The following is a 12,687-nucleotide window of genomic DNA, read 5'->3' as shown; positions in this document are numbered from 1 at the left end:
AAACAAGTATGGTGTTAAATATTAAACATTTAATATGGAATACTAGTGTAAACTATGATAACCAAGACTGCCTGTCTGCCTTACTTGTAGTCTGGTACACATCTGCTTCTGAATTATTTATAGTGTTTCAAAATGCATCAAGGTCTAGTATAATTTGTGTGTGTCTATATATGAATATGTATATATATATATACAGCTCACCCATCTATATAGGAAATCTTACGTTGAAGTATCAAGAACGGGAATTTCAAGTGATTGGGGCCAGTGATAGAGGCTTGCAACTTGTTTCTTGATAGCTTCCTGCATACAGTTTTGTCAACAATTTGACCTGCTGAACCATAACATATCTCCTACCCATTAATCAGGTATGGACATGACATCTCCTCCAAGAACATTTAGTCCAAAATCCACATGTGGCTGCAAAAAGATTATAAGATCAACAAAGGGAGTTGCTAACAAATTTTGATGCAACATACAAAAGGCGAAGATTATTTATTCTTGCCTGCAGCATCAACTTTGTACTCTCAAGGGTGTATAGTATGATTCTCCACTGTATGTTTGAATGCATCATTAATATAACACCCAAAAAAAAAAAAAAAAAAAAAGGTCTTTAGCAGTGTAGGAATATCGTAGCCAGAATAGAATAATTGACACTGATAAGAAATCTTATATCAATTTTCTCTGCAATTAAGTAAAGCACCTAAACTTTTGGATAAGTAAATTACTGTGATTAAAGATACAATAACAAAGATCCATATTAAACCTTTTTGACCCTAAACAGTGGCCTTTCCGAGAAGGCTAAGTATTATACAGTCAAATAAAATGCAGATCATCTATAGGTCAAAAACAGGATCAGGTAACAGAAAAAAAAAAAATACAAATGCAGAATTAACGCCCCTTGTTGAAGTCAATCCTGCTCCTCCCTGAGCCACCATCATAGCCTTCTCGTGTAGACCCAGCACTTGCTTTCATTGTACCTCCGCCACCAATTTTGTCCATGGCTTTCTTACCCTTCTTCACTTCAGTCAAAAACTGATCCAAACCGAATGGATCAGCCTCCTCAGCAACCTGCTCAAACTCAACAGGCCTTTCTCTCTTACCACTCTTCTCTGAAGTTCCAGTGAATCCCTTGTCAGGTTTGAACCTCTCCGTGTTCCTAATCTTCTCAAGTTGTTCATCAGCTCCGCCATACATTTCATTATCCATATCTTTCTTCGGCTGGTATAGAGTGGAAAGTGTAGCTTGGGCAGTAAATAAGCCCTTGTCATATACATTGTATTGGTCATCAGCAGCAAAACCAGATTCCATCCCCTTCTCTTGGTTGAACAATCGTTGATCATACATGACTTCACCTCTTCCAGACCCAACGGACGCCATACCAAGAGCAACCTTCTCACTAATATCACGATCCCTATCTCTTGTAATCTTACTCTTCTTTCCCGTTGCAGCATCTTTGGCCTCCAACCTTCTCTCCCTTTCCCTCTCTCGTCGCCGCTCCTCACGAATTTTCTCACGCCCCAACCTCTCTTCCCTCTCCTCTTTTGCCTCCCTTGTAGCTTCTCTCTCTCCTCTGCCAACATAATCAGATCTCATGTCATCATCGTCCATATCCATATTTCTAGCAGATGGAGCAGGTGCAGCCACAGGAGCTGCAATACCAGTCCTCTCAGAACGTGCCTTAGCAGCTAAAGCACGCAGCTCCAGCTCCTTCTTTTCCTTTTCCTTCATCGCCATCTCCTTTTGCACCTTCGATCTCATAGCAACAGCTTCTCTAGCCTTCTGCTCTGCAACATACAGGGATTCAGAAAGCTTTGCAAAATTGTCATTGATCTGAACGTCTTGAAGGCCCCTTCCATCAGCTGCAAGCCGCTTATCCAATGGAATGGTGTAACCCTTAGGATTCTTCCAGTTCGAAATACAAGGTGGAATCTTCCAGTCCTGCTGATCTTTCACTGTCACAGGACGAGGTGGAGAATGCATGACCGGCACAGGCGGTGACCCTGAGGCCCTGGGAACCCTCTTATGCTTGAACTTGGGAGGTTCAAGAGGGTCCACCGGCATCTCTACCATCCTAATAATTCTCTCTTTCGCACCAGAATTAAAAGCCTGAGCTTGCTGCGACGGCTTATACTTGATGAACTTCGAATCAGATGAATGCTTAGGCACATTCTTGGGCTGAGCAGCACTCAACCTCACATTAACGATCTTTTCAATTGCAGCTTTAGTAGCTTCTGTAGTCTCTTCAATCTCTTTCTGCAGCTCTTCCGATTCTTCCTCAGAATCAGACTCCTCCCCCCTCAAAATTTTCGGCACTAGATCCCTATGTTGCGAATAAACAATCTTCGACGCATTTTCATTCTGCTTCACTATATTATCAAATGCCACATTCCCTTTACTATCCACAGTAACAGGCAATATCTTTGAACTTGGTGTCTTATCCCTGCCCATTCCCAAAGGATATTGAGCAATATGAATCTCAGGGAACGCCCCACCATCACCAAAATCTTCGGGTTTTCGAGGTTTGTACCCGTCCCGTTTTAAATAGGGAGGTACATGATATTCCTTAGCAGCCAAAGCCTTTTCATCCTCTTGAGCACTAAATCGGTTCTTGAACCACGGATCATTAGTGTGGTCGTATTGCGTCGATGTCGATGACTTTGCCGGTGGCAGTTTCATCGGCGACATCTTTCGATAAATCAAACAAACAAACAAATTCCAGAAAACCTCAAATTTATCTCTAGATTCGACAAATATGCTGCCAATCAACAAAAACGAAAGATAATCAATCTAATGAAACACCAAATTCTAAGGGAAAATATGACTTAATTATCAAAGTATGCTCGTTAAATTGTTCGAGTATTTATAACCTAAAAAAGTTCAATAATCCGAACCCTAAAAACACTATAACGACAATTAAATGAACCAAAGCGCGGAAATAAACCCTAGAATTTGAAATTGATATTCAATGGTTGAACAGAACTACCTTACCTCAGAAGCTGCGTCAATGGAGGAGAAAAACGAAGAATTCAGAGTGCGCTTCAATGGAGGAGAGAGAGAGAGAGGGAGGAGAAATTGCAGCGGCGCAGCTTACAACTAAAAAAAATCCAAATCGGGGCAAAAATAAAAGAGAGGTTTTATATTTTTTAAGTAGCTCTTGGCTTGGATGATATTCCGAGTCGTAAACCCGTAATATAACTTGATAAACTTGTGTACAAATTACAAACGGGTATACATTAATTTATTATAAAATAAATTATAGTTACGTAGTATGTTAAAAGTTTTTTTTTTTTTTAAAGCATGTTAAAAGTATTTAAAGTTTTTCTTTATATTACAAAGTTTATTATTTTAATATAAACAAATTATATCTTATAAAAAAAACTTATAATATATTAGATTAATCATATTAGTATATAATCACATATCTATAAGAAATTACACATTAATGTAAAATTCAAAACAATTACAAATTAAAAATTATCTTTTAAGTGCTTAAAATTATCATAAAAATAGTTAAAGTTACGCTTAAACTGACCGTTTTTCAGTAAAATTAAAGTACACACCAGTTGTACACAAGAATTATTCATATAACTTTACAAGAGTCAATCTAACTTGACACAATTTTCTATTTTCGTCTGTCCCACATTACTAAATCTAATGGGACGACTAATAAAAAAAATATTTTTTCCCCCATATTTTCTCTCTCCTCTCACACCCACTCGTTGTTTTCTTGTAATATAACAATAGAAAAGACAATCTTTTATACATATAAACAAATATTTAAATAGACCACTTTTAGTTTTCTTAAATAACGTGTCCACCCAATGACCTAACTAGGTTAAATCTCGTGTTATGTAGGGGTGAGCAAAAATTCCGGGTATCCGGAATTGGAATCGGAACTGGTTAGGAACCGGCGGGTCTAGAATCGGAATTGGACTCGATGGACACGGTTACAATCGGTTCCAATTCAAATTCTCAATTTTTTGGAACAGGAACCGGTTGGGTACTCGGTTACCCAACATATATTGGACTAAATATATTTTTTAAAAAAAAAAACAAAAATATGTTGAATGTATGTAATTAGTAAAATAAAAATAAATAATATTAATATCTAACATAAGTAAAATAGCTTAATGCATACAAGTATTAAACGCTAAAAATGAAAATAAACCAAAAAAAAATTGTAATTTATATTTTATATTAGCAAGTATGTATGTAAGTGGGTATCCGGAACGGGAACCGGTACCCGGTGGAACCAATTCCAATTCCTAAAATTTAGAACTCGGTTGTACCGGTTTCAATTCCGGTTCTGAATTTTTGCACCCGGTCCCAATCAATTATGTGTCCGGGTCTCAAAATTTTGACCAGGTACCCGGTTTGCTCACCCCCTAGTGTTATGCATTATTTTTCACTCTTTGTTAACGAGCTGAGTATCAATTTAAAACTATATTTATATATATAAATTAATTTGGTCCAAAATCAATTTTAGTATTTCTTATAACAAAAGTTCTTATACGTGGTTGGCCATATGGTGTAGCCAGCCATTACAGAGGTTAATTTGTTAGTGTAATAGGGGTTACTTGGTTAGTGTTAAAGGGGTTATTTTTCCAATGTTATAAGTTTACTTGATTAGTGTTATAAAAGTTACTCGGTGACTCTAGTGGTTATTTGATCAGTGTTATAGGGGATACTTTGTTCTTTTATAAGTGGTCAAACGGTATGGCCAACCACACATAAGACAGATTATTTTTTATTTTTTTTTTTTAAAAAAAAAAAAGGAAGAGAAGGCAATTCCTATTTATAATCTCAAAGCAAGCACCATATATTATTATTTTATCTTTATGACTACATATTATATTTTTTATTCAAGCTTTCTTCTATTTTGAACCCTAATGGTATTTTTTTTATTCACATTTGATAATTTTTCATTCACCAATTGTGTAAGGTTGAAACATATATATATATATATATATATATATATATATATATATATATATATATATATATATATATATATATATATATATATATATATATATATATATATATATATATATATTCCCGATTTTTTTACTTTAAATAATCATTATACATTAAAAAGTAATTACTTATATAGGAATTTATATGAAAATATGGTTGAATATCCAAGTTGGGAAATATATTATTTTATGATATTTTTTCCTAAATTTTGGAAGAAAATATTTATGTTCTCTATCAAATTTTTTAAAAAAATAAAGTTCTTTTTACAAAAAAATACTAAGGACATACTAGAAGATGACACATATCATTTCTGGTGTGACTTTTAGTTATAGTTATTGATAAATTAGGCATTTTAAAGAGCTTTTAATGCTCCATAAAAGCAAAAGTATTATTTTTACTAATTAAAAATTAGATTTGTATTTTATTTTAGATTTTAAAAATTCACTCGCTACCTAGGCAAAGGTGACGAATAAGATTTAAGAATTTTTCGACGTAGGTAGAAACAACGAATAGTCATTACTTTTAATAAACTAAAAATTATACAAAATGATAATTAAAAAAAAAAAAAAAAAAAAAAAAAAAAAACTGTACATCGCACATCATTGACATGCCACGATAAGCAAAGGTATTATTTCGACCAATGATGAATTAGATTTATATTATATTTTAGAATTAAAAATTTTATTTACCCCTAAAGAAAAAGTAACAAATGAGAGTAACCCGATTACATGGTGTGGCCAGCCATATAAGAAAATTTGTGAAAAAAAATTAGAACAAATTAAAGAAATTACTAAATATTAGAAATATACCGTACAAAATGAAAATATATGTATTTATTAGCATTAATATTTGAACCCGTGACTTTATATTCTTGGAACTTAAACTTTAACCACGACACCAATGACAAATCTAATGAACTAATTTAAAGTTGCATTTAAATGAGTTATCTGTGTTCATAAATTCTAAAATTTTAATTGTCAACCGTGCATGTTATTTTGATTGTCAACAATTTTAAAAACTAAAAATACATATATGCCTATTTTGAAGGAATTTTTTTTGACAACTAAAAAATAAAAATCCCTTTTACAAATAAAATAAACTAATATTAGGTATAAAATTTAGGTTACTACATATTGAATAATTAATTTTGATGTTTTACTAATATTTACAAAAGTAAACAAATGATATTTTTTAAAAAAATTGTTAATATGTTTCACTTTATTTATTATAATTTTGTATATACAAATAATGACACAGGGTATCGTATGGAGCAAAAACTAATAAGTATTTATTTTAAATGAGTTTGATTATTTAGCACTCGGTAATCGTGTACAGTACGTTATTGAATTATTTAGGAGAGTTCAACTATTAGCAACATAATTCTCGTCATTGTTGCCCATGTTAGATAGCGTGAGTTTATGGAAGCTTCTTGTTCATCAATGTTCAATGAGTTACAGCTTACCAAGATACCAAACTGTAAACAAGAAGGGACCTACTAAGTAAGAAAGCAGCAGCATTTTGATAATGCTATAATCTGCTGTAAATAGGAGGGAGCTACTACGTAGGAAACTAGCAACATTTTGATGCTATTGTCATGAACTAATTCAATAGCTTTGGAGATGTGTAGGGTACAGCCATCAAACTTAATCCTTTTCTTCGGTGTTATCATATTCTTTAGGAATTTTTTTTTTTTTTTTTTTAATACTTACAAATGCTCTTTAAATTTTACTATCCTAATAAACAGCTATTGTTTCTTTATACAAATATATTCGTAAGAAATTTTCATTTTAGCAAAAGTTCTTAGGCCCCGTTCTTTAGAGCTGCTCTGCTCTGCTGAAATCTGCTATGCTCTGCTTCAATCTGTTCTGCCCTGCTCTGCTCTGCTTTGTCCTGCCCTGCTCTGTTTAAAAATAATACTTAATATTGAATTATTATAATAATAATTAATATTTAATAATAATAATAAATATTTAATATTTAATAATAATAATTAATATTTAATATTGAATTATTATTATAATAATAATAAATATTTAATAATAATAATATTATTAAAAATTAATATTAATAATAAATAATAAATATTTAATATTTAATAATTAAAATAATAATTAATATTGAACTATAATAATAATAATAATAATAATAATTAATATTTATTGATAATAATAATAATAATAATAAATAAATAAATAATAATAATAGTAAAAATAATAATGACAATAATATTTTCTCAAAAAAAAATAATGACAATAATAGTAATAATAATACTTAATAATAATAATAATAATAATAATAATAATAATTTTTTATAAGATAAATTAATATTTAAAGATAATAACTAATATTTAAATATAATACTAATTATTAATTTTTAATAAAAATAATAATAAAAATAATAATTAAATAATATTTAATAATTATTATAATAATAATTAATATTTAATAATAATATTTAATAATTATAATAATAATGCGATAATATTAATAATAGTTATAGTAGTAGTAGTAGTAGTAGTAGTAGTAGTAGTAGTAGTAGTAGTAGTAGTAATAATAATAATAATAATAATAATAATAATAATAAGGAAATCTGATCTGCTCGGCTCGGCTCTGCTCTGCTCTACTCTACTCTACTCTGCTGAAATCTGTTTTGCTCTGTTCTGCTCTGCCCAGAAGCTCAAAAGAACAAGGCTTAAGGATTTATAATTTTTGAGTTTATTATTGAGTTTATTATTGAGTTTATCATTGAGACCATGAATATATAGTTTTTCAAATGTTCTCATGTTCAATTTTTTTTTTCCATAAAATCCATGTATAAGGATTTATAATTGTTATTCATACATCAAGAAAAGTTTCAAATTATTGTTTAATAAGCATATTTCGTCCACTCATCAATTTTCACATTACTTTGTTCCACAAATTCCTATTGCTGAAAAGGCCAACGTACAACCTAACCTTATTGAAAGATGCATCAAATTTTGTGGAGGCGACATCAGTAAGATATGGATGAACCTTTAATTTTGATGCCAAAGTAAAGAATGCACTAAAGGTGATATGGCTTCAGAGTGTAACTAGTGTGTGACCCGGGTTGCCCCAAAAGGTTACTTTGTGTAATTGTTTTTAAATAAAGTGTTCGAAGTATTAATAATTTGGAAGATAATGTTAAATATTGAAGAGAATATAAAGATGGAAAATTGCAAATTACAACCATTTAAAGTTCGTATTTTGCAAATTGCAGCCATTTAAAAAAAAATTGCAAATTGCAGCCCAAAAGTTCGTATAAATTGTAAATTGCAGCCCGATTCAATTTTTTCATCAGTTTACATGTTGAAAAAATTTCGGTTAAAGTTTTAGGGGCCATTTTAGCCTTTAATGAACCGAATTGTGCTCGGAATTAGCAAAAAAATAACGTTAGTGCCTCGTTTTGCGTAACAAAAATGTATCGATTAATGGAAAACTGTAAAAATGAGACACTTAGGTTATTTTTTTGCTAATTCCGAGCTCAATTCAGACCCTTAAGTACTAAAATGGCTCCTAAAACCTTTACCGAAGATTTTTTTGACATGTAAACCGATGAAAAAGTTGAATCGGACTACAATCTACAATTTATACGAACTTTTGGGCTTTAATTTGCAATTTTTTTTTAAATGGCTGCAATTTGCAAAATACGAATTTTAAATGGCTACAATTTGCAAATTTTCCTATAAAGATTAATACGTTTCTATTTTATTTTGAGTTTGGATTCTACTCTTTATTCTACATTTAAATACATTTATGTGGAAGAATGAAGCATAAATTATTGGTATGTAAGATGACAAAACATGTGGTATTCATTTCATAAGGTTAGGAGTTTGACACACGTGACACATTGATGGTTTTAGAAACGCTTTTTAATATATAATAAAAATAATAATAATAAAGTATAGATATCTTGGGAGAATACTTTGCAAATCACAAGTCATAGTCACTCTTATCTCTTTGCTGATATGGCAAGGTTATCGGCAGTTACTGCTTGGGTCCTAGGAACTTTGGCACAACATCCCTACCTTATAAAAAGTAGAAAATAACTCTTAGGAATAGTGTGCTACCAATTATACCCTCAAAAATGTGTACCAAATTGTGTGCAAAATGTGTATTTACTTTTTTACCCTCATTATTATGTTTACTATCATTAATATATTTAATCCTTTTTTTCTTTATTCATATATCATCAATTAATTCAGTTTTTTTAAATAAAAAACATGTAATGTTTTTTTTTTAATAAAAAAATTCTAATGTTTAACAATTCATATGATATTATTATTATTTAAAAAGCAAAAAAAATTGTATAGACAAAGGGACGGTATATAACCAAGATACTGTTTATTTTTACTCTTTTGTAATTGCTCTTCTTATTTACTATTTTTTGGTCCTTTAATTACATCTATCGTTAAGGTTTATTAACTTTTGAAATGTACATATAAATAACGTTATAGAATTTGAATGAGATTCATATTAAATAGTACAATTATATTTGAGCAGACGTAGGTTATCAAGAGGTATAAAGAACTTAAAAATCCTAAAATCAAGGGAAATCAATCGATGGTAGGAAAAAAATAGCTGGTATTAATTATTGAGAGAATTTAAGAGGAAAAAATATACATTATAGAGTTTTTATCTGCAACATTTTACATATTATTACTCCATAGTCCATGCATATGACCACGGGTCCACAGCTCACAAAAAAATCATTTGAAGAAAATCATTTGAAGAAAAACACAGCTAAAAATATTACACTAAGTATTATTGAAACATGCACATCAATTAAGAGTTCTAAACTAATACTCGACACTAAAAATATGAAGGGACGCAAATCAATTAAATATTATTTAATATTAATATTGAAATAACACTATCAAACTGTTTAGGGTTTTAAAAAATAATTGTGTTAAAAGATTTTGGTGGCTTTCTTATACTATTCTACAAATTCACCACATAGACACATAAACCAGATTGTGTACGTATTAAAATTACCAGGTCTACCACCCAAAGCAACGGTATAAATACATGCCAATGCAAATTCTCCGCAAGAGCGAACCCCTCGCGTGTAGCATACCCTAGTAAATAGATAAGGTACGAATTTAGGGTTCCCTTGCTATTTGCGAGTAAATCAATGTAGTTAGAATATGCTTTTGCCTTATTAACTCCCCACCAGGTTGCCTATAGTTTAGTTCGTAGAGTAAATTATGCGCCGGTTGCCATATGGAGCCATCTTGGAGTGTAGCATTCTTTGTATCAATTACTCAACCTATGGCAGTTTGATGCTAACTTGTGAGGCTTTTCTTCCATGCACCATCAATGATTACAAAGATTGAAGTTGATCGCCATTATCCCCTTTGGACCAGAAGGAAAGCATGGGATCGTTAGGGTAGGATGAGTACTTGGGCATGTAAATTTCTTATGGTGGCTAGCATCATTCTTGCTCTCTATCATTGAGTAAATATTAGAGAGATTTTTTTTTGGTATGTAGGTCTTGGATTTGGATGCCCAATGGCCATAAGCCCAAAATTACATCATAGTAGACTAGTTGGCACCGGAAAACATTTATGTCATTTATGACATTCAACCCCCAAATTTCATATTGTTCATTGCTCGTGTTGTTGAGCGCACCAAAGCAATAATTTGTGCTGTTTTAGCCAATTTTGCCTATTTTCTTCTCCAACTTTCAAGTTGACATGTAGTGTTATGACCATACCTAAAAATGGGATATTATAGGCCTGGATGCGAGGATGAGCCTATTATGTACTATAAAGTGGCGGCGACTTAGTGATGGTGTGGTGTTAACAAAGAATGAGCCCATGTGTCATATGACTTGGCGCCATATGAGCCCATTATGTACTATATAGGGCGACATCATGTGTCATAACGCCATATATAACATATTAACATATTGATATTAATAGCACTGTCAAACGGTTTGACAGTTTGGGTTCGGTTCGGTTTGAAATTGGTTTAAGTGTCTCGCGGGTCGGTTTCAGTTCGGTTTAAATAGTTATCGGTTTGATTCGGTTTCGGTTTATTCTTGAGCGGTTTTAATTCGATTCGGGTTGTAAACAGTTCGGGTAGTAAACGGTTCGGTGCAGACGGGTTGCGGTTTGTTAACGGTTCGGTGTAAACGGTTTTTATCCCAGTTCAAACAGTTTCGGGTTGGGAACGGTTTCGGGTCAGAAACAGTTCGGTTCTTTTTTGGTTCAGTTTATAACTAGTTCGGTTCTTTTTCGGTTCAGTTTATAACTGGTTCGGTTCTTTTTCGGTTTAGTTTATAACTAGCTCGGTTCTTTTTCGGTTTAGTTTATAACTAGCTCAGTTCTTTTTCGGTTCAGTTTATAACTAGTTCAGTTCTTTTTCGGTTCAATTTATAATAATGCTTGATCGGTAGTAAACATGTGTGCATAAATAAATTTCATCCTTTTAACTTGATTTTAATACTCTTTATAGTAAGTAGTTTGTAGCCGATTCGTTTATAAGCGATCCGGTTCATAAACGATTCAGTTTGCAAGCGGTTCAGTTTATATACAGTTCGGTGCAAACGGGTTGCGGGTTGTTAACGGGTTCGGTGTAAACGGTTTTTATCTCGGTTCAAACAGTTTCGGGTTGAAAGCGGTTTCGGGTTAGAAACAGTTCGGTTCAGTTTGATTTCAGTTCGGTTTAGAAATGGTTTGGTTCATTAACAGGTCCGGTTCTTATACGGTGTAACGTTATTCGGATCGGTTCGGTGTCGGGTTCATTCACGTATGGTTCGGGTCGGTTTTTAGTTTCAAAAAACCGGTTTTTAATCGGTTCGGTTCTCATTTGGATCGATTTGCTTCGGGCAGTTAAACGGTTTCGGTTTGAAATTTAACAGCCCTAGATATTAAGCAATTTGATCAAAAGTGCACACATGCACTGGCGCGCAAACACACACACACAAAGGTCATGATATGTTCTTGGTGTAAATTTTCTCCCTTCAGTCCACCCTATCCAACAGATCTTTTTGTCAATATCCATAAGAATATATAAATCTCAATAACTCTCCTAATCTCCTCTATGTATTCTTAGGTCTTCATTTACCCGTCATGATCCCATTTCTTTGCCGCTTGTAAATCCTCCTTATTAGAGTCTCACTCGATCTCCTCCGTAATACATGGCCAAACCACATTAATCTTATGAACATGACAATGCTTCACAACCAACATTTCATACCATATGCTTTTTTGATTAATTGCAACACTTTTTGTTAGATATTTTATCTATAGGTCTCCCTATATTTTATCTATATGTATAACCTATAATATTAATTAAAATCAAAGGGACAACATGATATTGTCACGTGCCACCTCTTATCTCAAGATAATTTGGCACAACATAAATCCTGCGTGTCATCTTATGTGTCATTACTCTTTGCCTACACATATTGTATTAATGTATAATATCCAATAAAAAAATTTCATAGGCATAACCTTCTTATATAATTATTTTAGTCTACATAAAAACCTCTTCATATGTGTAACATCCCTATTTATTTATCATCTATAATATTATTATGTAACACCTTAGTAAATTACACAATAATCTACTATCTAATTAATAAGAAATAAATTAATATTATTTAATTATATAAAGTATAATGAATAAAACCTACCACTTTGCACTTTAGTTTTGAGTCAAATTTGGTACATCCTCTATATTCGA

General features: G+C 31.8%; 1 protein-coding gene across 2 annotated transcripts; it reads right to left on the bottom strand.

Annotated features, from left to right (window-relative positions):
- Window positions 1-695: 695 nt before the first annotated feature.
- Window positions 696-3,151, bottom strand: LOC145589566 (SNW/SKI-interacting protein A-like). 2 transcript variants are annotated; one of them, XM_081646187.1, is made up of 2 exons: window positions 2,984-3,151; window positions 696-2,755 (listed from the first exon to the last, which is right to left on the bottom strand). In XM_081646187.1, exon 2 carries the CDS (start codon window positions 2,683-2,685, stop codon window positions 889-891), a length of 1,797 nt encoding a protein of 598 aa, XP_081502313.1. In that variant the 5' UTR covers window positions 2,686-2,755; window positions 2,984-3,151; the 3' UTR covers window positions 696-888. The 2 variants fall into 2 exon arrangements, with proteins under 2 accessions (XP_081502313.1, XP_081502312.1); XM_081646186.1 differs by having other exon boundaries at window positions 2,989-3,151.
- Between the last annotated feature and the right edge of the window lie 9,536 nt (window positions 3,152-12,687).

The sequence above is a fragment of the Chenopodium album genome, chromosome 17, assembly GCF_948465745.1.
Source record: "Chenopodium album chromosome 17, dcCheAlbu1.1, whole genome shotgun sequence".
NCBI classification, from domain to species: Eukaryota; Viridiplantae; Streptophyta; class Magnoliopsida; order Caryophyllales; family Amaranthaceae; genus Chenopodium; species Chenopodium album.
Note: the sequence above shows the minus strand (reverse complement) of the source record. Positions and strands in the feature narration are given on the sequence as shown.

Bases quoted from the DNA above. Each gene is read 5' to 3' on its own strand.
- LOC145589566 (XM_081646187.1), bottom strand. From the start codon at position 2,685: ATGTCGCCGATGAAACTGCCACCGGCAAAGTCATCGACATCGACGCAA.